General features: G+C 41.6%; 3 protein-coding genes across 5 annotated transcripts; all 3 read left to right on the top strand.

Moving 5' to 3' along the window:
- Positions 1-94: 94 nt before the first annotated feature.
- ess2 (ess-2 splicing factor homolog) lies at positions 95-3,947 on the top strand. The gene is made up of 10 exons (XM_073478710.1): positions 95-475; positions 1,036-1,204; positions 1,410-1,493; positions 1,678-1,847; positions 2,025-2,142; positions 2,255-2,388; positions 2,505-2,607; positions 2,691-2,800; positions 2,895-3,010; positions 3,156-3,947. Exons 1-10 carry the CDS (start codon positions 329-331, stop codon positions 3,430-3,432), a joined length of 1,428 nt encoding a protein of 475 aa, XP_073334811.1. The 5' UTR covers positions 95-328; the 3' UTR covers positions 3,433-3,947.
- Positions 3,948-5,999: 2,052 nt separating this feature from the next.
- dgcr2 (DiGeorge syndrome critical region gene 2) lies at positions 6,000-21,814 on the top strand. 2 transcript variants are annotated; one of them, XM_073477708.1, is made up of 11 exons: positions 6,000-6,390; positions 12,887-12,919; positions 14,380-14,502; positions 16,729-16,815; positions 16,908-17,118; positions 17,568-17,644; positions 17,736-17,918; positions 18,006-18,209; positions 18,635-18,787; positions 19,072-19,308; positions 19,390-21,814. In XM_073477708.1, exons 1-11 carry the CDS (start codon positions 6,309-6,311, stop codon positions 19,611-19,613), a joined length of 1,614 nt encoding a protein of 537 aa, XP_073333809.1. In that variant the 5' UTR covers positions 6,000-6,308; the 3' UTR covers positions 19,614-21,814. The 2 variants fall into 2 exon arrangements, with proteins under 2 accessions (XP_073333809.1, XP_073333810.1); XM_073477709.1 differs by lacking the exon at positions 12,887-12,919 and having other exon boundaries at positions 6,045-6,390.
- Positions 21,815-23,080: 1,266 nt separating this feature from the next.
- car15 (carbonic anhydrase 15) lies at positions 23,081-25,892 on the top strand. Of its 2 annotated transcripts, none has more exons than XM_073478058.1 (8): positions 23,081-23,322; positions 23,447-23,473; positions 24,291-24,467; positions 24,548-24,693; positions 24,801-24,893; positions 24,978-25,044; positions 25,130-25,290; positions 25,371-25,892. In XM_073478058.1, exons 1-8 carry the CDS (start codon positions 23,268-23,270, stop codon positions 25,593-25,595), a joined length of 951 nt encoding a protein of 316 aa, XP_073334159.1. In that variant the 5' UTR covers positions 23,081-23,267; the 3' UTR covers positions 25,596-25,892. The 2 variants fall into 2 exon arrangements, with proteins under 2 accessions (XP_073334159.1, XP_073334158.1); XM_073478057.1 differs by having other exon boundaries at positions 23,444-23,473.
- The last annotated feature ends 2,030 nt before the right edge of the window (positions 25,893-27,922 follow it).

Raw genomic sequence — 27,922 nt, 5'->3', positions numbered from 1 at the left:
ATTTATAATAATAATTATAGTGTATTTCTTCCCTTTCTTTTTACACTGGAGACTTCCGGAGAGACAAAGGGAAACTTCCGGTGACGTACATTCCACACATTACGTACTACGTTGTTTTTACGCCATCCTAGTTAGCCTAGGATAACTTGCTAGCTATCGAGCAGGTTAGCTACCCTTACTGACGCTCACGCCGTCTTAAATTTAAAGTTGTATACGGTGTTTTTGAGATACTTAAACCGTCTTTCTAAAGTACAAAAGCCGCCTCCCGTGTCGATTCAGTCGGTGTTTACTGTAGACAGAGCGCCGTTAGCCGCTAACAGTGTCCACAATGGAGGGCAGCGCCAGCGTGAGGAAATCGCTGTCTGGAACTCTCGTTCCTGCGTCGGTAACAACAGTGGCTCTCATGAAACAACCAGAGGAGCAGGACCAGCAGAAGCTGACGAGAAAGGTCCTCGACGAAGAGCAGTACATTGAGGTAAATGTTTGTTTATGATACGACCGAGGGACGTGCTACCATTAGACATCAAATAGCATAACAGTAGTGCTGTGCTAGCTCTAGCAAAGGAGCTGTTCAACCAACAGGTGAACTATGTATGTAACGTAAACAAACATTACGTTGTGTTGATCTTCGTATGTTTTGTATTTGGGGTTTAAGCAACTTAGATTTAAATAACTCCTGAGTGCCTTGAAAGTGACGTTTCAAAACAGAGGTGCCCCACCTGCTGTTTCTTGTAGGAATAATTTTAACAGGAATATATGATCACATAGTGGTATGAGAGTAGACTAGATGTGGTCAAGGATCCTGGCAGTTGAAAAATTAGAAATCAATATGATTTGTCACCACATTGATGATACTAAAGGGTTTTGTTTTGGGCACTAGAAACCCAAGTTAACATACCAGATTGAGTGAAGTGAGACTCGCCTGAGAAACACGTGTGAATTCAATAATAGTTTTTGTTGTTGCATAATCAGAAGGCACATGTCATCATTTTCCCCTGGCACAAAGTAAAATGTATCTACCGGTCTGTTTCTAAGAGTTTAGAGAAGATCATCCAGAGGGACTTCTATCCAGATGTGACTAAGCTGCAAGCACAGAAGGACTATCTTGATGCAGAGGAAACTGGCGACCTGGAGAGAATGAGAGAGATATCCATCCGATATGGGTCATCTTTGACCAAATCTACACCACGCTCTGCTGCACCCTGTGAGTAACACGAGGAGTGAAATTGTACCAATTTCATGTTATTATACTGTACTGACAGAGTTAGAGAACACCCTTTGCTTGTTCTGCTTCCACATGTCAACAATGTGACAATGTGCTGTCAGAGATACAAACTGTAGTCAACAGATGTTTAGTCTGAATGCACTTTATACTTAAGTTTTGCTTTCCTTATCTTTTTGTATGTCAGATGTAACTCCAGCTAGCTTCGAGACGCCGGTAGGTCGCTCAGGGTCTCCCTCCTCCACTCCTGGTGGCAAACGTTTAGATGGAGGTAAGTTCCTTGTTTTTAATGATGAAGAACAGATAACACAACATAATGTTCTGAGCTTTATTTGTGTCTCCCACTTGAAAACCATTTTATTGCACCTTACCTAAATCATGTTTGGCAGTAATTCTCAAACAAATGGACTTACAACAGTAGTATAACCCTATTCTTATTGGTACTGTATTTATAGAGAGCAAGGATGATGACAAGGAAGAGAAAGAGCTGCCCTGTCTGGATCGTTTCCTTGCTAAAAATACCAGTGAGGATAATGCATCATTCGAGCACATAATGGATCTGGCAAAGGACAAGGAGAAACTGAGGCATTCCTGGTTGTATGAGGCCGAGGCAGAGTATAAGCAGGTAGGTTTTTACGAGTTAAACAGCTTAAATTTAAAGCAAATGAATGAAATGCTTGGTGTGCAGATCATAGACGTAGAAACCAAATCTTTGGTGGTTATCGGGGTTGTATGATTATGAAAATACTGGCACAGTCCTTGAGTACATTTAAAATATTTATGAATACTTCTGATATTTCAGCGCCATGAGGAGAACCTTGCGTTACCATCAGCAGAGAAAGCGGCGCTTGAATGTGTCAAAGCTGGACTTGAGACATGGGAGTACAAAGCGAAGAATGCCTTGATGTATTATCCAGAGGGTAAGAACACAAAACTTAGAGTGACCTAAATCCTATATTGAAGGCAACTTTAGCTGTGACAGAAAAGGGTGCATTTCATGTGTTTTCACAATATTTATTTTTCTGTAATCAGGTGTTAAAGACGATGATTCTTTATTCAAGAAGCCACGAGAGGTCATTCACAAGAACACTCGCTTTACTGTAGACCCGTTCAGCAAAGCTCTCAACAAAAGCCAGATTCAGCAGGCTGCAGCCCTCAATGCCCAGGTAAATAAGCAAAAATAAGTGTCCTATACTTGTCTCTGCGTGACAGTCTATTCTTCAGTTGAATAAGAGTCTTAATTCATGAATTATGTAGCTGATCTATCGTGTATTCTCTCCAGTTCAAACAGGGTAAAGTAGGCCCAGATGGGAAAGAGCTCATCCCACATGAATCCCCAACAGTGAATGGATATGGTTTTGAAGCAATGCCTTCCCCTGCACCCGGTAAGTGGATCGTAAAGTCATCATCAAAAAAAAAACTCTACCTTCATTTGGAGTAGATTTCTGAAAGCTGTTTGTCCCCTCAGGTGTTGCCGAGTCACCTCTGATGACCTGGGGTGAGATCGAGAGCACCCCATTTCGTCTGGATGGATCAGACAGCCCATATGTTGAGAGGAATCATGGTCCATCATTTAAGGTACTAAACCTTCAGTGGTAGCTGAATTTTAATTACTTGTTAAGTTGTAAAAATGTTGACATGTATTAACATTAACCTAAATTGTTTGTAATAGATTCCAGAACCAGGACGACGAGAGAGGCTGGGTTTAAAGATGGCGAATGAAGCTGCTGCTAAAAACCGTGCAAAGAAACAGGAGGCACTGCGAAAGGTCACGGAGAACCTCGCCAGGTAAAGACCTTCTTCTGCCCGCATGATTATGTCTGCCACTACGAAACAGCTTACTGCATATCTCGACTCCTGTCTGTGTAACTGCATTTTTCAAGCATTTTCCACCTTTATAAACTAACTGATCATATCAACCTTTGTGTTGCAGCCTTACGCCTAAAGGTCTGAGCCCAGCCCTCACCCCCGCACTGCAGAGGCTCGTAAATCGGACATCTAGCAAATACACGGACAAAGCACTACGAGCGAGTTACACCCCGTCACCTTCACATAGAGTCGCATGCAAGTCTCCCTTCGGTGGCCCAGCCACTCCCTCAGGAACGCCGACACCAACCAAATCCAAGACGCCGAGCTCTCAGGACCTTACATCACTCACAGACAATCTGCTGCAACTTCCCAAGAGACGGAAAGCCGCTGACTTTTTCTAAATCAAGCTGTTCTCTGCTGGGATTGTACAAAAGAAAACAGACTTATTATAAGGCGGAGAACTTGAATATAAACTCTCAAGACCCAGTTTTCTCAAATATAAGGGCACACCTTTCAGCTGGATGGCTGGATAAAGAAATCTACAGAGGACTGAAGAATTTTTTTATGGATTTATTTGTTACATTTTGCGGAGATGTGTTAATGGAGATCCTGTAAAATACATCTTAGTGTCCTAATTCTATTTAATTACTTGTTAATCCAATTTTTTTGTATTTTGCTTTGGCCCAAACGCAAGGTTTCATAGCCACTGCCCAGAAGCACATGCTTAATAGTGATAATAGTTATCACACAGCTGACTGATAGTCAGTAAAAATGATGAATGTTTCTTAATTTAAAGTTGAAAAAATGTACTTCTTCATAAAACTGTACAACCTTTTTCTTAAAACCTATAATTACATTGGACTCTTGGCTACAGATTGTCTACAAAAGAATATAAAACCATGTATCACCAGGTGAAGTCCTCGTCAATACTTTTGTTCTGCCTCCTACTCGTGGAACAAAAATAACTTATTACTCTTTTTCCAGCAAGCTTCTAGTCATACTGCTCTGTGTTTAAACAGATAGCCGGAGAAAACACTCCAATATGCCCTCCTTCTGTTTTTTGAAGAAGTAGAGGTTACAGGGTCCGCTGAGGCCAGATTTATTGGTAAATGAGGTTGTGTGTGGGGATGTCAGCACACGCTGCAGTGTGATTTACAACGTCACCTTATCAGGCGAGTCATGGTTCATAACTCAGTGTTTTCATAACCAGGCATGTTGTCGAGGACATTATTCTGACTCAGTTGTTGACTTCATACTTACTCACACAAAAGTAAGTTTTTAGTGCAGGGATTGTTAAATATTAATGTTAAAAAGATTCTTGTAAGAAAATGCTTTATTTGGGTCCCGTCACAACAGTAGTTAAAATATAGGGTTGTATTTTGGTATTTCGATCTTTAAACAATGCACCTATGCCCACGCGTACAGGACTATTAGTGTGCCTAGTGGTGGGATGTAACTGAGAACATTTACCTGCTGTACTTAAGGATCAAATTCAAAGTACTTATGCTTGAGTATTTCGATTTAATGCAACTTTATACTTCTGCTCCACTACATCTCAGAGGCAAATATTGTACCCTACATTTGTCTAGCAGCTACAGGTAGTAGTTGCCAGATCACAATTTTTCATACCCTTATCGTCCAATGAAAACCACGCATCTCCATATTTGATGATTTGGGATTTGAATTTTTCTGAAAAACGGATGAAGGATTTAGTGTTCTATGTGGGTTGAGAAAATTCTCCTTCTTCTTGAGTTAATAAACAATTTTAAAATCCCCTTGGATTAGTTTAAAAATAATTTACGTCCCCACAAAGGTGAAAGCTCAGGTTTAGACTTGTATGTGTCACATTGCTGTAGATTAAAGGTGAAATATGTAATAATTGAGCACCTGTCAAGATCATACTCATAACAAAAGGAGGGCAGCATATCACTTGTATAACTGCTAACTGCTGCTAACTGTAGCTGCTCAGTTAGCGGTGCAGCTAGAGATTCAGACTGGGAGCTCAGGGAACAAGGTACTGATAGTGTTTACATCGCTAGCACAGGAACTTTGGACCAGGACAGGCCGGGGCTACCTGGTTAGCACGCTAATTTCCGTAGATACCTCTGCAACACAATAAACAGACATAATTATTTCATGTTTTCGACTACAGCTCTTACGTATTGCCACTTTAAACTGCCTAGCAGCTCAATCTTCAAAACTGGGACCATTTTTCTGCAGAATGAGCACTTTTGATGCTGTATTTCAAGTCTGAAAACTGGTGTTAAGACGAGAGATAAATCTTGCAGTGTGGTAACATAAAGCAGAAAAATTCCTCAGAGACAGTGTGACCCAGGGGCCATCTCACAAGGTCAAAAATGTGAGACTGTCTGTCTCATGGAGGGGTGGAAGACCAAACATATAGCGACATTACATAACATTCAGGGTAAAAAATGCATATTTATGCATTTTTAATAAAATGGTTTCTTGAGGATCCAAAATGAAAAAGGAAAATCTCATTTAACGACAGCTTTGGCGAAATTAATTGGTTTCAAGAATAAATCTCTGCTTAACTGGAATAATGCGCGCGATGGATTCACGTAAATGTGTGACCTTGAGGTAAAACTATGTTGTTTACACCTAATTATATATTTTTTTTTAATAAGCGCAATCACTCCTCTTCAAAGTCTGCTGATATGCGTAACCAGCGGGAAAACAAACTGCGCCAGTCATCAGCGCCGCCCGCGTGTCTGTCGTTGACCTCAGTACATCCAGTGAATATATTTCGGGTTGGATTCATCACAAAATAATCTCAACGGGTACACACACGCTGGTTATCGTGTGTCACACTGGGTGTAATCTGCTAAACTCCGCCCCGGCAGCTCGTCCAGCTGATGGCCTGTGTGTGTGTGTGTGTGTGTGTGTGTGTGTGTGTGTGTTCCATGTTTGGGATTGTTGTGATGGGAGGCCGCAGCCATCTTGGATCAGCGCCGCCTCAGACCGAGCAGCAGCAGCAGCAGCAGCAGCGGCGGCGGCGGCGGCAGCGGAGAGGACGGACGACGTTAACGGCAGCGCCAGTTAGCTAACGTTAGCTCAGATTAACCACAATCCGCGTCGCTATGCTACAAACACGACATTTCTCTTCACTGGCGGCCGCTTCGAGCGCATAAAAATGGGTTTAAAGTGCGTTCAGCGTTTATCGTCATAAATCCGGAGAGGGCGGCGGCGGCGGCGGTGCAGATCCTCGGTATATTTTTTAAAATTTCTGAATAGAGGAGTTACTATGAATGGAGGATAAATGTTGCCAAAGGCTGACAGCAGCAGTTTCGTCCTCTTCTCTCTTCTCTTCGTCCTCACGTTAACGGACCCACCACGGACAGGTAAATAAATCTTAAAAGTTGTTTTCGCTGTGCACACATTCCCGTGGGCTCGGCTGGGGAAGAGGGGGGGACGGAGATTACAGCTGGGAGCAGAAAGCGGCAGGTCAGGCGGAAAGGCCTGCTGGAGAAACCAGGGACTCTGGTGGTTTTTTAACCCGCTGCTGTGCCGCTGCCGGACAGCGTGAAGAACCGCCTTGCCGTCGGCACTTTAGCAGTATTTTCTTTAAGAAAGTAGGAAGCTAAAACCCCCGCTGGCTATCATTAAACAAAGAATACTTAAAGATTCATACAGTCCAAATAGCCTCGTTCATTATTTCCATTTAAATCAGTAGCTAACGTGGTTTGTTTTTCACAAATACAGAGCGTTTCCTCTATTTCATAATAAGCTAGTTTTGGCACTTTTTCCATACAGCTGTATGGGGAAATTATATTCTTAAAATGTACATTGACTCACAGAATAAAACGTCTTAATTCGGCTCAATATAAAGATACGTAAACAATTTTATCCTAGGTGTTTTAACCCCTCTTGGTTTGTGTCCGCTTTAACTGTGGAGCTGTAATTTGAAATGCATGTCAGAGATTCATGCTCCTGCATCACTGAAGCTAAGGCTCTCATTGACTCATCCTTTAGCATCAGCAAATACAGAAATGTCACTGTCCTAAAGATACTAGGGAGATTATTTTTTTCTTTCTCACAAGTGCATCACATACTGCAGACAATTTATGACTTATTAAAACCCCTAAAAAGAGGATACATCGTGTGCATATTTGTTTGAATTAGTCCTGTACTGGCACACTAACACACCAAAATGCCATTGTTTTTATGACCCAAACAGGGAAATGATTTCACGTCATAAGTCTCAATCGGAAGCCTGATCTCGTGCTTTGAATGCAAACCCTTACCTTTGTGCAGCAGGAATCAAAATATGCGTGTTGTGATCCTGACAGTAATGTGCCTCGGAGAAACTGTTAGCAGTTCGACTCATGGATAAACACATTATTGTTTGCCTGAATCCAAAGGAGTAACCTTCTGCCCAGAAAACGTCTTACACAAATCCCTGCGTGCACCTTATTGTTCACTTGTGTAGAGGGTTGGTTCTTGGGCAAATATTGGGTTCATATTACAAGACTCTTTATGGTTCATTTGCAACCAATTAAAGAGTGTAGTCAACTGTCATTATTTATCTTTTCATATGTTTAATGGAATGGAAGGAATCCATTATGCACTGTAACGTTGTAACACCTTTTGCTTATATAACTTGAGAGAGTAATTTGAAAAGGGAAGGTTATCATCCATGGTTTAGCCTTGTGTAGGATGCTTTTGAATATCATTTCCTTTTTATGTCGGCATGTATTTTTTAAATCCCTTGATAAGTTGTTTGGCCCTCTTACCAGGGATCCTACAGTGCCAAATACCTGCTTTTCACTGGCTGTGTGTCACAGAGGGTGTGTTTTCGTAGAGCATGCTGTTGCACATCATGTTCAGACTTCCCAAAGGTCGATGCCCACATGAATTGGGCATTCATCAAAAGTATAATCCAGTGTACCCGACCATAATTCAGTTTAAAAAGCAGTTGTGATCATGAAACACTTATCTTGTCGCACGTGTCAGCTTAAGCTGACACTTAAGTGTCTCTCCGAATCTGACAGTTTTAGTGCCTTGTTGATAACAAAGGTACGTGCGTCATGTCATGATCGCATCAGACCGTCTCTTAATCTTTAGGAGTCATTTATTTGGCAATCATGTTACCCACCAATCTGCACTTTACCTTGATAAATGTCAGACTTACCTGGGTTCCACTTCGCTTCTACAGCATGTTGTAGCAAGCAAGATAAGCATCCCATAAAGGTCAAGATTTTGTTCAGCTCTTCGTGAGTTACTTTGCCATGTGCATAATTGTCACATTTCTAAATAGCTCTTTGGGGAAAGCCTTCAATTTTGGACAACCAACTCTGAATATTTGCCAGTGAGCCAGGGAACATTAAAATGTCACTCGGAATCAGAATCGGGTTTATTGCCAAGAGGGCTTTCACATGCGAGGAGTTTGCCTTGTTGCCTTGGCTGTTGTGTTTTGGTGCTTAACAGTAAAAAGTAGTAGAAAAGATAAAGGAAGATTAAAAAGTAATGCAAGTCAAAGAAAATAGATAATAAAGTATTTAAAAAAGTGCAATGCAAAGGTTCATAGTATTTAGTATAAGACGATTTGAAACATGCAAGAAAGATGTCACCGCAGGTTGCTCATGCAAGTATGTTTTGCATTTCTCTGCACGATGTTACAAAAGTACGTGGCAAACACAAAAACATAACTGGATATGATCCTCACCACATGAAATGGTTGTGCAGTAGCTTTTTGGTTAGCACATGTGAATGTCTAAGGTCGTTTCAGTTTACTCAGACTTATGCATGTCAGATGGACTGTAGACCTCAAACTATGCTTCAACGTGATCATAAACATGTTGTCAGCCTGATCAATGTGGCTGTTTGGCTTCTGTGTTACTCAACCTATAAATGTGGGACTCGTCAGCAGATATGGGTCATCTAGAGGCCACAGATCCTGGGTCAGACTGAACTGCTTCAATGCAGCCTTTAAATAATTGAAGCAGGCAAAGTTTGTTTGGGCTCTGGTTGGGCTCCTATACAGTGAACACGGCGGAGACTTTGAGACTGAAATCTTTACTTTTTATCGATACCATCAACTTTATCAACCAGTATGCTGAACTTTGTTTATGTCTGTGGGGCAGAGCCAGCCATCTGTGTTTCACTGACAGCTGATTTATAACTTTGCTCTGCACAAAAACATCAGCCATAGTTTAACTTTTGACAAGCATCATCCGTCAGTGCTCAGTCAGATGTATGTAGAATGCTAACTTACAGTGACCCAAGTAGAGGATATTTGAAATACAGCCAACAAATTTCTACAGTGATGTATATTATTCAAAGACTATTGTCATCCTTGAGTAGGATATTTTGGGAGAAAAGTGGTCCGACAATAATGGAAGTGCTTAATACATTTTGGAGAATAATTAGAATTGTTAAAATAATATTATTTAACCCTGAGACCGCCCCGATCATCTCCATATTTCTGGCTCCAGAGGAAGACTTTTTCACCTTCACAAGTGAAATGTGTTGCAGCATCTTGCTCATGTTGACCAGCTGCAAAGTGTATGTTGAGGAAAACGTCAGAGGAGACCAACAGAGTCAACGGTAGAGAGATTTCAGTCAGACTGATTATACATTTGAAAGCAACAACTCTTGCCCCTGATATCCCACCAACCACCTGCAGATAGATAATGGTTGTTTCATGCTCTAGCTCAGTCAGTTTTTTATATATAGCCCAATATCACCACTCAAAATGTGCGTCATGGGGCTTTAAATGTTAATCGTTTTCATCCCTGGAACATATTACATGTTTAAATGAACTTCTGCTTTCCTTGCGCAGTAAAAGACCAGTATTAACTTGGTGTCCTAACATGGTAAAACTCAGAGTTACAGCTCTGTATTTCAAAACAGCTCTGTTTAATATGTTTAGGTATTGACATTGTGTTGGTAAAGACACATAATTTTCAATATTATTTTCATGTTGGCCAGTGCCAATATGGATATATCATGCATATCATGCATACCAAAAGAAGAACTGAAAGTGTTGAGCTTTCAGTGCAACACAGGAAAAAGCAAAATAGCAATAGTGACACTTATTTAACTTCCTGACCCAAAACTGCTTTTTTTCCATCTCTTTTTACACGTAGGCTACCCATGCATTGAAACAGTTTTTTTTACAGAATTTGACCTGGTGTGCTTCCGTCCACACAGTGAAGAGAAGAAGATATATTGCTTTTAAGTGTGAGATGGTATAAAGGGAAAAGAAATGGATGCCCATGCCCACTCACTGCTTTTAACAGCGAGCCTCAGTGTTGATGTGAATCATCGGTGGCTGGAGATGATGCAGAGTGTGTGTGTGTGTGTCTGTGTGTGTGTGTCTGTGTGCGTGTACAAGGCCAGTTCACTGTGCCGTTATACTTCGGAGCTGGGGCAGTCTCATAGTCTTTATTGTATTTTCCCGTTGGTTATGTAAGAGATGCAGGGGCTCGCTTCTCTCAGGGTAACCAGTGTTCACTCCATTTGTCGACTTGACATCACAAAATCCAAAGCTTGTGAGAGAAATGGCCTCGATAAGAGATGGTTTTATCCTGCTTGCCCCGTGGCCTTTCACGGAGAGAAATCTCCTCATTCTTCTCAATCAATGGCAAAAAAACAGTCATTTTTGCAGATATTCCCAGGCGGATGCATTACTTTACAGCAGTAAGATATGTGTGCATACTGTCAAGCACGTGTTGTGGTTAATTTTGAGTCATTATCAGTTGTGTGCCTAGCTTATCTCAAAACAAAATCCTAAACATTAACCTCCTTATCAAGCATGAGCAATAAATTCCTTCTCTGATGAAATATCAACCAAATAGGGAGGGAAAGAATAGCTTTCAGGCAGACAGCTTATTCAGATACACCATCCAACTCACCAGGAAGTTGAGATAATGACAAGGGAAGTGCACTTCAACTTGAAGCTGTTGTAGATAGAGGCTTTCCCCCGAAGATGCACAAGCTGTGCCTTCAACATGAGATATCTGATAACCTTCAGCAGTAAACTAGCGGTATCTGAATAAATTCTACTCTTGAGAATATTCCAGCAGCAGTTATCAGAAAAGCAGAGAAAGAAGGAACACTGATCTGTGCAGGCAGCAAGTCTTTATTCAAAGCACGGGCTCCAGGAAGCTCGAACCAGGCATGTATTTTCTAGTCCTGAGCAGGGAGCTTAAAACGGCTCTGCTCCGTTAACATTCAGCAGCTGGATTTGGGGTTTGGATTTGTTACATCACCTGGCAGCCATGTACAGGCAAGGGAAATCTTCCTCTGAAGGTGGTGAAAGCTCACCACACAGAATGTTATAACCTATAGGAAATGGTCAGAGGTATACAGAGTGAGAGTGCGAGTTAAATATTATAGAGATACTGTATCTGTTTTTTCTGCATAATTAGAAGAGCCTTCGAAGAACTTAAAACACGATCAATTTATTGTCTTTGAAAGTCATGGATATTTCTAACCTACCCTATTCACAAACAGTTAATCTGAATGAATATATGAATTAATTATTAACATCACTACTCCTATCTCCAATGTTTGAGGGATACACAGTTTCTAATGTTATCCATCATTTAGGCTCGATAGGATCAATGATAATGCATTCAGTCTGAGGAGACTGTGACGGCAGTGTAATGCGTCTCAATCCACTTAGCATTAACTGAGACAAGGTGACGTCTGCCTTGTTACAGAGCTGTTAAAATACCATTTAGCAGACTGAAGGCGATCTACATTGAGGTCAGCCTTAAAGAATGGGTTGTCCTTTCTTTAAGCTAGACCTTATTTGAGTGAGCTAATCATTTATAATTAAAGATATATGATGTAAGAATTCTGCATTTAAATGTCTAAAAATGACTAGACCTTTGGTATATATTTTGATGAGTAGTGTTACATTATTATTATTATTATTATTATTAATTACATCATGTTTATTCCTCCACAAAGTCTGGCTCTGCAATACGCAGCATGTCTTTTTTTATATTTTGATAGAGACCCTTAAGGCAAAAATGACATATTGTGCATATAACGCTAACACAGACTCAATCTAGTGCTATCTTCCTTAAACAAAACATCCTGCTGGACCTTGGCACCCTTTCTTAAAAAGCAGTCCAATAGGGAAATGGTTGAGACCTTTAACAAGCTCATATTATAACTAGACTGGTCTATACTGTAAGTGGAAACAGGGTAACACACACTTCTTTTGTCATCTCATTAACCTAGTTTCACTTTGCTAAATCTGGACTAAACAGTAAAGAGGATGTTGTGCAAAATAGGTCAATAAGATCTGGAAGCAAAGTTTGTGACTCTGCTGTACTCTGCACTATGATTGTAAAATCTTGATCATATCTGGTTTGATGAAAACATTTAATTAATCCTTTGTGGGAAATCAAAATTTTTCTAAGCTTGTTTTATTTTTCAGGCAGATAATAAAACTGAAGACAGTTTTGAATCACTGCATTAAAACCATGTAGGCTGTGGCTGTACTCTGTGGGACCATCAAAGCTGAACATCTGGTTTTTGTGTTGGTTGATGTCACCCGAGGAAGTTGGTACACACATGAAATAATAGTCACTTAAAATATCTCTGACCTTTTTTTCGAAGTAAAAATAGTGTTGCCACATTTGTCAGATGAGTGTGTGGTCCAGCTCCATTGCAGGTAAACATAACCACCTGTAGAACAGATGGTGATCAGTAGACACTTGCTGGGCAAGCAACTGGGGGAACCACTGAGACCTGGTGACGGCTAACAGACAGCATAATGAGCAGCACACTCGATGGATATTCTCCTTTTTTATCACACACAAAAAAGGACAATTTAAATTCCTATAGAGATAGTCACTCTATTGTTTCTATTTGTTTCAGGTCCGCGGCTAGCTCTGGCAAGATTATTGTCAGGTAAGCAAGCAGTATATGTTATAGTGTAGCTGCTGTGTGACCTTATTGTTAGAATATATAGCAGCAGTTCCTTAAGATGGTGATGACAAACCTATCGTCAGACAAAAATGAAAAGCCTGAAAACACTTTTTTATTATCTTCATGTCTTTTCATTGAAGGTACATTACAGTAGAAGAAGAGTCATCCCCTAATCCTTGAAAATGTTTTCTTTTTTATGTAGCTATTAAAGTTAAACAAGAGCGTGACAATCCTTTCACTTTCCCACAGTAATATTGTCTGGACTTGTTTGTGTCTGCTTAGACTTGATCACATGAGGAAGGCAGAACACAGGCAGAGGCTTCTTTTACATTAATCACATGTGGCGTGGAGGCCCACTTAACATAGACGGGCTGTGTTGCTGAAGGTTAAAACAGACAAAAAGCTTATAGACATTAAGTACTGTTTATGTCAAAGGCTCAGTTACAGTTGACCTCAAAGCTGAACATGCTCACAAAAGTCCTATTTTATTCATTTTCAGGGGTTGATACACATTTTGCCTTTTTTTTTTTTTTTTTTTTTGTGCTCCTTGACTGTTTGGGAAAGCTTAGTATTATCTTTTATTTTTTCTATGTAAGGACTATGCTTGAATTCAAATGTTTGATTTTCAACTTAATCTGTTGTTTCATTAACACAAAATCTCAGTAAACCAAAAATCTTTTAATATTTGAAACAAAACGATCTCATTGATCTCCGGCCGTCAAAACTAGCGTGCATTAAATAATAATGATCGGGGCTCCATGGTGTACATTTTTTGGTCGGACATGCACCCAAAATTCTGTCAAGTGCGACTAAACATTTTCATTGGTCGCAAGCACTTTAAACATCAGCACTTTTAAACTAATTTAATTTCTTGTTGCCTATGCTTTGATTTAAGTGAAGAAAACGCATTTATCTACAACTTAATCCTGTTTAGATTCATTTACACGTTTTGTTCAGAAATTCAATTGTATTACTGGGTGCACGTAAATGAAAAAGTTGGGCCGACCACTGCAACAAGTGTAAAAAGTCAGTCTGGAGCCCTGATGATCAAAACATACAATATCATATCACAATATCTGAAATCTAAGACGTTATATAGTCGCTGATGAAATAATATAAATGTAATATAAAATGATATATACGTCTCAGTATGTTGGAAGGAAGTGTATATTTTGTCACTGTAGTGTCCAGGATATGCTCGTCTTTGTTGACTGTCTCGGTTTGCTCTCATTTGCTATCAGGAGGAACATAAAAAATCTGTTTGTGTTTCGTGACCCCATATCTTCACCCCATTTCCATTTAAGTTCTTATTTTATCAACTGCCACAAAAACTCACGTGGCCTCCTTCAGTCTTGGACCTTAAAATGTTTTTTCTCTTGTTTGGAAGAAAGGCTCGGTCACGTGCAGGTTTGACCACACAAAATTCTCTTGTTGTGTTTCAGAGCAGCGCTGCAGCCCCGGGCAGTTCGCCTGCCGCAGTGGGAAGATGCAGTGTATCCCAATGTCCTGGCAGTGCGACGGCTGGACAGCATGCGAGGACAAGAGTGACGAGATGGACTGTCCCCGTCAGTATAGCTCACTTAAGCCCTTTTACACCCACTCTGTTACCTAACACCTATAACACAATTGGTTTCTGGAAAGAATAGCAACACCCAGGACCTTTTCACACTCGGGCGATATTACAGCTGAACAGCTATGAAAGCAGTGTGAATGCACCCTGAATGCTTTAAGGACTCACTAAACAAGCAATATTCTGGGATGTTGTGTATGGCACATTAAAACACAGTTCAGTCCAACTGATTTGCCTTTACCAAACAGCTCAGACGTGGTTTTAAGTCTGCAGGTATGGAGAAAGTCCCTCTAATCCAGTGAGTCAGAATACAAGACTTAGGGCATCAGACAGCAGTGGGAAGGCAGAGTTAAATTCTGAGTGGCTGCACATGTGTCTCTGTTTTTGTTTAGTTTTTGTTGATCTCTTCAACACTGCGTAGACGCTGCAGTGCTAAGCCTTTGACCGAAATCCTATTGTTTTCTCCCCCTTTAAATCCAGAGAGACGTTATCCCCAGATCTCTGACCGTATAATAGGAATTATTGAAAGGATTGAGTACAGCATGTGACCTCCATTCAGCAGTAGCTGAGCATACTTCTGAGTCAACGCTGCAGGCCTGCCAACAACACTATAAACTGATTGAGGTCTTTCATTGTAAAACACATTCATAGAACAGGAAATAAAGGCAGGAATTGTTTGTTTATTCATCAATAAAAGGTACTTCAAAATCCATGAACAGTATATTCTGTATGCTCATGTCTTCAACTGAAAAAGCTTTCAAGCTGAACATCATGCTATCATTCACTCCCTGTGTGCTCAGTAGCTGCAGTTTCAGAGAAATGCAGGAAAAACCCAAACAATGCTCCCACACGTCTCAGTGAGAGCTTATTGTCAGCTAAATCAACAGCGCGCATGGAAATCAATGTTCTTGTTTGGGATTAGCTCTTTGTTGAATAACACAGCGTGCTGGAGAAATACCCCGAACTGATTCGAGCTAGAAAAATACCAAATAACAACTGTTTTACCTTTTTAACTCCAGTGCAGACTGTACAAAAGTAAAGCTGGGTTGCGTACAAAAAGACCAGCTGGATTAATAGTTTAGTCTAAAGATGGAGAAGACAATGTGAGATAACTACATTAAATTTAAAGAAATTATAAAAAGGTTTAATTTGAGGAGCTGATTTGAAAATTCAAAATTGGAAACTCATGCTGCAGCGTTGTTGTTTTCATAACCTGTAATTCCTGCTTTAGGCCTGTTCAGTCAATAATAATTTCATTTTCAGTGAATCAAAGGAACATTGAGTTTATTTTAGTTCATCTGCTGACAGTGTTCCCTGAAAAATCACCCGTAAATGTGATTTGTAGTCAGTTATTTTCAGCATGTTGGTAATAACATATTATTAGTCTGTTTTTTGAGGATGTAAACTAAAGACTAGTGGCGGTTTATATCAACTCTGCCTTGCCTCGGTCTGAAGGACAAACACACATACTTTTAAACATTATGTAAGAGCGTGGTTAAACAAATGAAAAAAGAAGCTTGGAACATTAGTGGAATATTTATTTTCATTGGCCATGTTAACAGCTTAGTAGGAATATTGTCGTTTTTGGAATAAAAATCAGAATGTTCTGTTCGTATAAACATAGTGATGTTGACTGAGTATTAAAGATGTTCAGAACATTACATTGTCAGAGCCATAGGTTTCTTGGTTTTGGTCATTTTTAAAACAACTCCTTCCTAAACCCATTTGTCTGCATAGAATAGAGGATTAGGTACATGGGTAAAATACTAACAGTATTTATCCTCATGTCAGTTAAATCTCCGTCAAGACCAAGCAAATCTAGATGGTGCTGAATAGATTTTAGATTTGATTCACTGCAAACCTTATACAATCTGGTTTGCTTGGATGTTTACAAAGTTAAGCTTTGGCTCTGCGTTTCTCTTCCTCAGATCTTATCTACTTCCTTTTCAGATTATGCAGATGTACGTTAAGACACAAACCTAATGTTTCTTTATTTCCGTTTCAAGTAATGAACTGACATACACATAGTTTAAAATGTGGGATCACCTGGCAGAGCTGGTGCAGAAACATGCCCCACTGTTTATCGGTTTATCTATTTATCTATCAGACGAATGAAAACACGTTCATTACATCACAGGCTTTTAACAGGTTGCACAACATAAACCAATATGTGCTCGTTCTCTGTCGTTGACCTCGACTCATTTATTTATTTTTTTTGCAGCTATAAAAGAGGAGAGGTTTCGTTTCGGCAATGGATACGACCAGGTGGAAGACGTCATTGGTGTGGCTCAGCCTGTGCGCTTCAACAGTAAGCAGCTCAGCTATAGTTGATTTCATAGTTGTTGAATCTGCATTATGGCTGCAGACCAACATGCTAAAGTGTCCTTTTGCCGCCCACAGAGAAGTGCCCCAGTGGGTGGCACCACTACGAGAAAACGGCCAGCTGCTACAAAGTGTACCTGAGGAATGAGAACTACTGGCAGGCCGTGGATACTTGTCAGAAAGTCAACGGCTCGCTGGCTACTTTTGTCACCAACGAAGAGCTGCAGTTCATACTGAAGATCGAGGTGGATTTTGACGAGAAAGTCTGCGAGCGCAGAGACCAGTGCAAGTGAGTTCTTACATCAGACTAAACCTTTGAAACCTTTGAAAGTTTGCATTTTGTGTCCTGCTACAAAGACACTTTCCAATTATCTTTACCTCAACCTCTGAATTCTCTTTCTTTGCCTTTTTTATTCAGCCTTTATATATACAGGAAGTAGCTGGCTGAACGTGCAGGCTCGTCAGTCTCTAGAGATCAAACCCTTTAAGTTGCAGATCTACTTTTCTAACTCATTAAACCTTTTCTTTGCCCCTATTGACCCTTTTTTGTTCTGACAAAATAAAATATACAGTCAGCATGTTCAAGCAGTGGTGCTCTGTAACTGGTTGCAGGCCATCTAGTGGCCGATTGTGGCAGTTTAAAGTGCTCAATATTGGCTTATGAATAAAACCTGAAACGGACCATTTGACACTGTAAATTCAAACATTTTAGTCATTCATTTTTTGTCTGTTTTTAAGGTTTTGGGTTGGCTACCAGTATGTGATCACCAATCAGAACCACTCCCTGGAGGGCCGCTGGGAGGTAGCGTACAAAGGTATTTGGCTTCACCTGCTCTTTAAAAAAAAGCTAACTGCTGCTCTGGAACTTGATTGTTGTGATGCTTAAAAATGTTTTTTCCTCAACAGGGTCGATGCAGGTGTTTCTGCCACCTGAGGGTCTGACCAACTTTGGGGAGGCGTCTCCCACCCAGGACAACGTCTTCTGTGCTCAGCTGCAGCGCTTTCAGATTAAAAGCATGAATGAACGAGGCCTTCACAGCTGGCACGCTGAGAACTGCTACAAGAAGTTCCCCTTTCTCTGCAAGAGGAGTACGTGCTCATTCAGTCCTTTTCATTAGTTCCAGTCATTTAATGTCTATTTTTGGACTATGTTTTGATGTTTTTTTCCCCCGACAGGGCAAACATGTGTGGACATAAAAGACAATGTTGTAAACGAGGGCTACTACTTCACCCCTAAAGGGGATGACCCGTGTCTGAGCTGCACGTGTCACGATGGCGAGCCCGAGATGTGTGTGGCCGCGCTGTGTGAGCGTCCGCAGGGCTGCCAGCACTTCCGCAAGGATCCCAAAGAGTGCTGCAAGTTCACCTGCCTGGACCCAGGTACCTGCCAAAGCTCACTTGTTCATGTTCAGCTCGTGCATACTAACCTTCAGCAATCATTCTTGGAGGTTTACATTCAGTCATGTCGGTGCTCACAATCCCACAAGGTGGAGCTCCTCCTCAAACTTGTGCAGGCTTGGATTTACTGCAACTTGTGGCAGTTTTTTGTTGACTTTCTTTGAGCCAGAGGGAATGTTTTCACTGCGTGTCATTTAATATTATTGGAGGCTTTGTTAAATAAAGTTAAAAAGTATAACATCAGGATTAAAATTAGCCTGTTTTCAAATGATTATTTGGCATCATCTGTCTACTCAGAAGATTTTGTTATTAACTCATTTGGCAAAAATGTGGTGTCCTAAATGATTTTGGACGAATGGGTTTGTGCATTTCTCTCTCTTTGTCACTTTTCCTCTTTTTTTCCTCAGATGGAAACAGCCTGTTTGACTCTATGGCCAGCGGGATGAGGCTGATCGTCAGCTGCATTTCGTCCTTCCTTATCCTCTCCCTGCTGCTCTTCATGGTGCACAGACTCCGCCAGAGGAGACGTGAACGCATTGAAACTCTGATCGGGGGAAACTGTGAGTATAAAACCTGCTAGACGCTCACACCATTCTCTAAAAGATAATTAATTGATCAGGCAATGAGGCTTTATTATCTATTTAAACAGTCCTTGCTTCTCTCTTGCTGCACAAGAATTTGATTCTTAATCCTCTATAGAAACAAAACATTTCTAAATACTCAGTAAAATAAAAAAAACTGTCATTTCTCTTGATAATGACGTTTCTGATGCAGATGAAGGTGTCTTTTAAAAGGCTCTCCTGTTACATCACATTCTGTATCCATCTTGTTCTGATTTGCTCAGTGCACCACTTTAACCTTGGAAGACGAGTCCCAGGCTTCGACTACGGCCCGGACGCCTTCGGCACCGGCCTCACTCCCCTGCATCTGTCTGATGACGGAGAGGGAGGCGCTTTCCATTTCCAGGAGCCTCCTCCGCCGTACGCCGCCTACAAATACCCCGACATCCAGCACCCTGACGACCCCCCTCCTCCGTACGAAGCCTCCATCAACCCAGACAGCCTCCTCTACGTGGACCTCGGTAGGCGCTGATCCAGATTCATGCACCTCACGTACGGAGAGTTGTCTTGTCTTCATCTCCTCTCTTTTTCGTTACCTTCAGGACACAGCGGGGTCTCCATGGTGCCGAGCCAGATGAATGCCATGGTAGACGGGCTGCAGGCCGATATTCCCAACACCTCCGGTCCCGTGCCAGACTCTGTGCCATCCTCTCAGGAGAGGGAAGACTCCATAGATAGCAGCACCCTGCTGGTGGGGCCCGACACCCCGACAGATGGCCACGCCCCAGCCTCCATCCCCGCAGACTCCCTCAGCACCGTGGTATAGGACTGCGGACTGACGGCAGGGAGCTGCATCCGGACATTACCTGCTGCTTGAGGAAGGTCGTGGGTGCGTTGTGCACCGGGAGAGGACACAGCAGACTGTTGTTGATCCAAACGCTGACTGCAGGGAGGAGAGCTGAAGCTTGTACAGACGTATCAGAACGAGGTGTGAGGATTCCCTCCTTCTGAAGTCTCTGCTGCAGTCGGCCTTCTGAGTGTTGCTTTTTTTAAGACATCTGAGGGAGCAGAGAGGACTTTGTCTGTACAGAGAAAAAAATCAAAACACTACAATTGAGCCTGAGAAGGCTGCACTAACGCCGACTGAGCAAAGCTTTTGAAACATCTCAGAGTTGGCCTGATTGGTCGAGAAGCCCTGATGTAAATACCCCCCTCAGGTCCATGCCGGTTGAATTTGTTATACCTGTGTGTTCGAGTCCAGCACAAGGCGAAGAGTGACAGACGGACAGTAAAGCCAGCTATCCTTCCTTGTGCGTTTTTTCTTTGCATCATACCGTCGTTCAAACGGATCTGTCCGTCTTCAGGCTACAATAACATCCTCACCAGCTCCGTCTGTCGCGGCTTGTCCCAGATCTCGATTTTCTGCTCGCTCATAAATATCTACTGTCCCCTCACTTTCTTATCAGTCTGATACATGAAGCTGTCTTCCAGGTTTATAGGGCATATTTGCAGCAAAAGTTTTGTAATTCAGAGGTTTGACCTTGCAAGAAGGTACGGTTAGTTTTCCTGCTGTAGGGTTTTTATTAGGTAATGCTGACACAAGGCATTATGTATTGACGAATGTTGTGGTACTGATAAATATCTGCGTTTGGTATTGTGTTCTTTTTAATGCTAATTTATGAGTGCAGGCTGTAATCTTGATTGTTTTTTAGTGGGACAGACGCAGTCTAAGCCTCCCGCTGATCAGCGAGCGAAAGCGATGAAGCTTTTCAAGTGCATGTGCGAAGATTAGGGGGGAAATCAATTTATTTAAAATAACTGTTCCAATCATGAAGTGGTTTAATCATGCAGACGGTCCCATTGTCGTTACTTTCTCATCAACTCTTCGCAGGATAGTTGTGCATTTGCTAACTGAATCATGATTAGTGACTCAAAGCTTAATGTTTTGCACGTTAATCTCTCGATTGAAATCTTTTTTTGTTTGTTTGTTTTTTGGAAAGAAATTTGTCAGTTGTCACATTTGGATGCTGCCCCTCCGTTCCCGACGTGTTTTTGTACGTGCGATTCTTCACACGATACATCTGTTATCTCAATTATCGAGGTCATTTTCAGCTACTGATGAAGAAGATGTCACTGACTGTAGCTGTGAGTCTTTTCTTTCTGTTTTTTGGTGTTGATGGGTCTATTGCTGTTCTCTGTTTTCTCAATGGGATCGCAGTTTAAAAAAAATATTGTAATAAAAGAAAAGTGTAAACTTGTTTAGACCCCTGTTATGATGACAATCGCTTGATTCTCTCAAGGATGATTCTTTTTTTTTGGATCAGAGTCGACCCACAACCACCAGCATTCGAAACCGCTTTTTGATCTGCCTCAAGAAAACCAGCTGTAAACGTGTGTCTGGATGACTGTCATGTCTGAATGTACTGCGTGTAAAACATTATTTTCCCTGCTTTTATTTTAATTTTTAAGTAAAGTTTTTTTATTTCATTTGGCATCGACAATCCACGGTGGATTATCTGACAAACAAAATCTCAAACATTGTGGGAAAAAGTAACGTGTGCATGTGTGTGTTTAGGAGATTCATGTGTTGTGGTTTGGATTTTCTTTTTCCATCAAGTTTGGTTTTATTTTTCAACCTTTTTTTTTGGACCTGCGGTGCATGTTTTATTTTTTTTCTATCTTTTGGCATGCTGAGAGATTTTTCTTTGGATGGAAACACTTTTATCTCGACAGTCTGTCCTGTACAGTAGGTTCAAAAACTCCTGCGTTTAGTTTAACATCTGCGTCAAAAAACCTGCTCATGACCCCCCCCCGACAGCTGCATCTAAACTGTAGTTTCTGTGCTGAGAACTAATTTTACTGCATTTGAAATGTCTCATGTATAATACAGCAAATGCTTCATTTCATTGTCTTTTCTTTCATAGCCTTTAAATTTAAACACTGCTTCATTTGCAGGGCGAGCTTGTGTTTTTCTGAGGTAGATGTACATCTAATCAAATGCCAAATAAATTGCACCATGAAGGACGACTCATGCGTCAGTGGGTATGAACACAGCATCATGTTGTCACGACATTTAGCTGCTCCGTGAGTTGTCGAGGGAATTCCTCCGTCTGCTGTGACCAAATGTCAGAGGATTAAGGTGGGATGCGGGGAAATCCCCCTACAACAGTGAGACGGAGGCTGTTGGACAAATCCAATCAATCAGATGATGTAAAGAAAGAGGATACGGCGCACCTCGCAGTGACTCATAAGGCAGCAGGGCAGAGCAGAGATAGTGATACCCAGCTGGAAAGCATTGTCGCGAAGAAAAGGGGCTTTGTTCGCACGAGGCCGAGTAGTGACAGAATCACATGATCTATTCCTGGACGGGGGAGACGTAACACTTCACGCCGAGCTGCTCGGTCAAGATTGGATTTATGAGATCGTGTGGAAAGTGTAACACCACTAAAATAAATGTCAGGGCCGCTTTTATACGTCAAGTTGAGGATGTTAAGTGATAGAAAATGTGCTACATAATATCGAATGATTCAATATTTGGAAAGAAGAATTATTTCAGGTGAAATAAATGCGCGAGAAATTAATTTGAAAGCACAAACTTTCAATAATGACCCCATTTTACTCAAAGGCCTCAACTAATCAGCCTATATATTTGGATTTATTTCCATTTATAACCATAAAAACAAACTTAACAGATGCAGAACACTTGTATATGAAATAAAGAGTGTTTCAGCGCGTTAATATCACTGTTGGGCGATAATGGGAACCGAAAAAGCTTGTGAAATGTTATTTCACAGTAATGTATGGGATTATTTTCTTTTACATTATACATTTTGTGTTTTTAAAGGGGCACTATGTAGTTTTGGAGAAGAAATCCAAGCTCAGAAATATTTTTTCTCCATATCTGAATAAACAAGCTGTTCTCAGAAGAAAACAAGCTCCCCAGAACGCTGTTTGAAGCTAGAAAGGTGGCAGGGTCCGCCACATATAAACAAAGTAAAAACAGAATGAAATCGAGTTGTCCTTTAAGGAGAAGATCTTTCTCTTCTGATGAAAATGTCTCCCCCAAAACTACGTAGTGCACCTTTTAAGCAATCAGGTAAATATAAAGTGGTGCAACATCTTTCCAGCCTCCTTTATATGAAGCCATATATATTCAGCGTGCTACACATCCTCTGGCTTTCCCATGAGATGAATGGGTCTTGTTACTGGTCACTGTGCATCTATGGTGGCAGGGAGGAGGTGGGTGGTGGTGGTGGAGGAGGAGGAGGAGGGGGTGAAGCTGTCCTGCATCAATGAGCCTGTTGATCAGAAAAGACCACTAGACTGGTAATGACACGGTTCACCGACCAGACCAGGAGGAGAAAACCAACCTCGGCTCTCACCTCGGTTCCTATTTAAGCGGAACGTTGGCACCCATCTTCAGTCTACCTCAGTTTCCCCCGACGCACCTGTCTGGATTCATCGGGCCGCTCACGATCCTATGATGATTTGGACCGCTGCTCTCCTCACGATTGTCCTTTCACTCGTTCGTTCAGGTGAGAGGCCTGCTTGACTCTCAGACGAGGGAAACGATCTCTTTATTTGCAGTTTTTCATTTTAATTCAAGCCAATTTAAAAAAAAGAGTAACTTTATTTTTTGGTGTTTTTATATTCCAGAAGACTACTGTTACGATGAGCCAGATTGTGGTAAGTAACCTTTGAAATATATTGTATTTTAAGACACAGACAGCAATTTAAAGACTTTGGTATCTGATTACAATTGGAAAATCATCATGAATGCATAAACATTAACAGTATGTGGGTCTGTGTGTTGGTAAGTAACATAAGTAGACATTTTTTCTAAAGTAGACCATGATTTTATACAATTAAAGCTCTGTTTCCATCATTATTTTCAAACTGTTGAACGGTGACCCAGTGTTTTATTTATTCTTTACGAACCACTCGTCTTTGAGTAGTGAGAAAATCTTCAAGGCAAATGTCATTTGAATAATTAGTCGAGCCTCGAGAGGTTAAACTAGTGTTTCTCAGGAAAAAAGCAAGGATCAGAGAAAGTGACAGAAAAAAAGGAGCAACATTCCTTTAACAGATCCATTTGGTACTTGTCCTGGAGCTGTTGATCTTCTCTAACTTGGAAAACAGAAGTTGACAAAACAAGAAAGAAGAATCAGAAAAAAGTGAAACATTTCAACATCTGCTGCACGTTTTCAAAAAGCTGGGCAGTCAGAGGACAGCATGTTATGAATGAAAGTCCTCGTGTAGATTGTTTTGTCGGCTACTGTTTCCTGGCTCAGGAAAGAAGCTTTCGGGCTCAAATTTTAAAGGATAAGTTCATTCAAAAATAAAATTCATTATCTGCTCACCTGGTGCTAAAAGTCGGGTGAAGTTTTGTAGCCCGCAAAACACTTCTGGAGCCTCACAGCAACCAGAACCACTAATGTAACGTCTTCTGTTCTGTGTTTCACTGGTGTATTTGTTTCTTTGTTGGTTCCTTCACCCTCCTCAGATCCTTATGCATGGGGAGACACGTTCCCATCTTGTCACCCTTTACTTGGAGTGCATCACTCTCCCATCGATCTCGACGACCAGATGATCAGAAACGAGTCTCTGGGACCTTTACATCTGGAGGGCTTCGACGCGATCCAAACGGGCCACTGGACGCTTCAGAACGACGGCCACTCTGGTGAGTATCCCGCAGATGCTCTCGCGAACGTCCTTTTTGTGTATTTGTGTCGGTGACCGCATGTTTCCCGTTGCTTCCAGTTGCGCTGCATGTTGGCAGTGGCATGTCAGCGAGTGGCGGCGGTCTTCCAGATGTGTACCACACCATCCAGCTGCACTTCCACTGGGGAGGCCCGGCCACCAACGGCTCAGAGCACACGGTGGACAGGCGCAGATACCCGATGGAGGTACAGTACGGTCAGTAGACAGCTCCACACTGTCACCGACCAGCTGTCGCGGCAGACTGGTGCAGTGTCCCTTAATGTCTCTGTGCTTTTTCTCTGTTTCTTTCTAGATGCACATCGTCAACATGAAGTCCATCCATCCCAATCTGACAGCGGCCCTGGAAGATCCAACGGGACTCGCTGTTCTCGGGTTCTTTATTGATGTCAGTTCTGTCATGTGCTGCACATGTTCAAGCAATTGTGGTTATTTATATTCAAGTACATCCTGATTTTCCTTTCTTTTGCAGGTCGTTTATGCAGACAATGTGCATTTTGGACACATATCACAAAAGCTGTCTTCTGTGGCTTACAAAGGTTAGACGACGCTGAGAAAATGAATCCCTGCCTGCAGTTTGTGTCGCTTGTGATTCTCATTATTGGCTGTGCTTCTATCCCCAAGGCCAAACTACTAAAGTCAAACCATTTCCGCTGATGAGCCTCCTGCCGAAGCACAACATGAGTCAGTATTACCGTTACTACGGCAGCCTCACCACTCCTCCGTGTTCTCAAGCGGTTGTATGGACCCTCTATGAAGTCCCCATCTACATCTCATGGTCCCAAGTACGTAACTCCTCTGAAAAAACATATAAATGGTGTCCTGGGGCCTGCAGATGAACCTGATTTTCATATTTTCTCCTCAGCTGGCTCAGTTTACCTCACAGATCTTCTCCACAGAGGAGGATGCAGAGCAGGTGACACCCCTGCAGAACAACTTCAGACACATCCACCCCACCTTCAGCCGCGTCGTGTCCGTGTCCAAAGATGCCAAACTCCTCACAGGGACGGCCGGTCGTCCCCTCAGGTCCGCGATGTCGGTGAATCTGCTTCAAATCATTTTGCTGGGAAGCTTCGTCTCCGGACTTTAGCGGAAATACGATGAATTCATGTTTTTCGATGATGCTCTGTGGTCAGAGAGGTTTCTAATTTGAGTTTTTACTTGTGTAGGAATGTTTCAGCAAAGACTAAATATAAAAACAAGCTGTGAAGAAGAGTACTGTAAAACACTGAATTGTTACTAAATGTCTCATGATTGTGACCTGCCGTCCCTGCAGGACTAACTCCATTATTGTAAATCAAATTATGATAAAAATGTCTCCTTACTAACAGTTTAAAATCATGTGCATTGGGCAATGGTGCCATTAAAATGTGTGTGTATGAATTTACGACCCTTGTGACTCGCATCTTGTTCTTGATAAGCCACAATCCTCACATATTTTCATTCCGCTTTAGGTCAGATATGGTTTGCAACTCCACAAATATTCAAATTTAATTGTTATAATAGCGAAAGACTAAAGATCGGCCTCATTTAGTCTAATTAAAATGTAAGAAACAAGACTAAGACACTTCAGCCATGCTAGCTAGCACACAATGATGATGCTAGCATGTTGATGCCAAGCAGATTTAATGTCCGACACTTTAGTTTAGCGCGTTAGTATGCTAACATTGGCTATGTAGCATTATACAAAAAGTACAGCCAATAATTTATGATGGAAATATTTTTTTTCATGTTATCTGAACATTGTTATTTTGGTATTATTATGCTTTGCTGCTCTTATGAACTTGAACTTAACGCTAACAATGGCACGCTAACATGCTCACGCTGATAATGCTAGCATGTTGATGGCAAACATGTAACATTTACCATGATGACTATCTGAGTTTAGCGTGTTAGCGTGCTAATCTTTACAAATTAGCACTGCACACAAACTACAGCTGAATGTCATCAGTTTAGCAGTTAATAAAACAAAGTATGGACGAACTACATGATGGCGCGAGAGTAAAGGTGCAGCTAGCACGGCTGAAAAGAATCGGGAAGGCAAATGAAAAAGTGTTATTTTGGTATTATGCTATGCGGCTCTTATGAACTTGAGCTAAACGCTAACATTGGCATGCGAACATGCTCACAGTGATAACGCTAGCATGTGTGGCTCTTAAAAAACAAAGTATTGGACAAATTAAAAACGTTTACTTGACAATGATGCTCAAGAAGGTGCTGCTAGCATGGATAAAAAGAAAGAGGAAAGCAAATAAAAAAGACAGTGAAGCATTTTTTCTAGTTCTTTTACTTCAAGTATTTTAATAATTAAGTTTTGGTTGAAAACAAACTGTGTGGGGGCACTGACTCATCTTGTAAGCAGGAATTTCAACACAAGAGGAATTGAAAGTTACCTTCATGACTGTAACCTCAAACAAGCTAACACATGTTCAGGTTAATCCCTTTTTTTCCACTGACATTTCAACGTGTCACCACAGGTGCAATTTATAACATTAACAAGGGCTGAAATCCATGCTAGCTCACTGACATGGCCCACTAAATGCAACACGGCCACTGTTAATGTCACGAGCAACACCTGAGCTTTTTCCTACGTAGACAGGTCAAAAGGTCTGCTGTCAGAGAACGGTGAGCTCGTGAAGAAAAGGACACAGTAAAATGGAGGTACTGGTGTGCTAATGAGCCGGCTCTCCTGCGTCCAGCATGCAAAACATCCTGTGTGAGTGCACCATCTGTTTGACTCCAGCATGTAGAGAAGTGTGCAGAAAGAAATGAAAATCAAATTGATACTTGAATGCCAGCTCACAATTTTACTTTACTTTTAATATTTCCTGCATCAGACAGTAATCCTACATGTCCCCACTCTGTGTCCTGATTGCTGCTGCTTTCAAAGACATTTGCCTTTTTCTCCTCTGCCTTGTCTCCTGTTCGATGAGCCGATGACTATTATGCAAAAAAGACCCCCTCGGGTTGTAAATCTGTGGCTGAGGTGTGTCAGCATCGACGTGAGAGGTTAAAATAACACAGCCTGCAGAGGAATCATAAGTTTAACTGGCTCACTGAACAGAAAGTCTCTCAGTGGTTCAGCAGAGGAGTTGGAAAGATGACCAACAAAGCAAGAGATCACAGTTGGAGTGATACCGTCTGACCAATCAGATCACTCTCTGCGTGTTGGTGTGTGTTCATCTGTTTGATATCATTCACCGCTCGCTGCTCTCCCGTCCTCTCTGCTTGAGATCACACCATCCTCCTCCTGTCATGGCCTCGAGGCACACACACACACACACACACTCACAGACCACACTGTAAGTTAGCCTCTCTCTCTTTCTCGCCCTCTCTCTCTCTCTCTCTGGGCTGTGTGGTTGCCAGGTTTGGGGAAGGTGACGTCAGGCTGCAGATTTTTATACTGAGACCAAACAC

This window comes from Pagrus major, chromosome 12 (genome assembly GCF_040436345.1).
Source record: "Pagrus major chromosome 12, Pma_NU_1.0".
Classification (NCBI taxonomy): domain Eukaryota; kingdom Metazoa; phylum Chordata; class Actinopteri; order Spariformes; family Sparidae; genus Pagrus; species Pagrus major.
Note: the sequence above shows the minus strand (reverse complement) of the source record. Positions and strands in the feature narration are given on the sequence as shown.

Excerpts from the sequence above, each read along its gene's own strand:
- dgcr2 (XM_073477708.1), top strand. The coding sequence starts at position 6,309 with ATGTTGCCAAAGGCTGACAGCAGCAGTTTCGTCCTCTTCTCTCTTCTC. Across the intron at positions 17,119-17,567 it reads GAGCGCAGAGACCAGTGCAA|GTTTTGGGTTGGCTACCAGT; the intron begins GTGAGTTCTTAC and ends TCTGTTTTTAAG. Across the intron at positions 19,309-19,389 it reads CCTCCTCTACGTGGACCTCG|GACACAGCGGGGTCTCCATG; the intron begins GTAGGCGCTGAT and ends CGTTACCTTCAG.
- car15 (XM_073478057.1), top strand. The coding sequence starts at position 23,268 with ATGATGATTTGGACCGCTGCTCTCCTCACGATTGTCCTTTCACTCGTT. Across the intron at positions 24,468-24,547 it reads TCAGAACGACGGCCACTCTG|TTGCGCTGCATGTTGGCAGT; the intron begins GTGAGTATCCCG and ends CGTTGCTTCCAG. Across the intron at positions 25,045-25,129 it reads GTCTTCTGTGGCTTACAAAG|GCCAAACTACTAAAGTCAAA; the intron begins GTTAGACGACGC and ends TCTATCCCCAAG.
- ess2 (XM_073478710.1), top strand. The coding sequence starts at position 329 with ATGGAGGGCAGCGCCAGCGTGAGGAAATCGCTGTCTGGAACTCTCGTT. Across the intron at positions 2,143-2,254 it reads CTTGATGTATTATCCAGAGG|GTGTTAAAGACGATGATTCT; the intron begins GTAAGAACACAA and ends TTCTGTAATCAG. Across the intron at positions 2,608-2,690 it reads AATGCCTTCCCCTGCACCCG|GTGTTGCCGAGTCACCTCTG; the intron begins GTAAGTGGATCG and ends TTGTCCCCTCAG.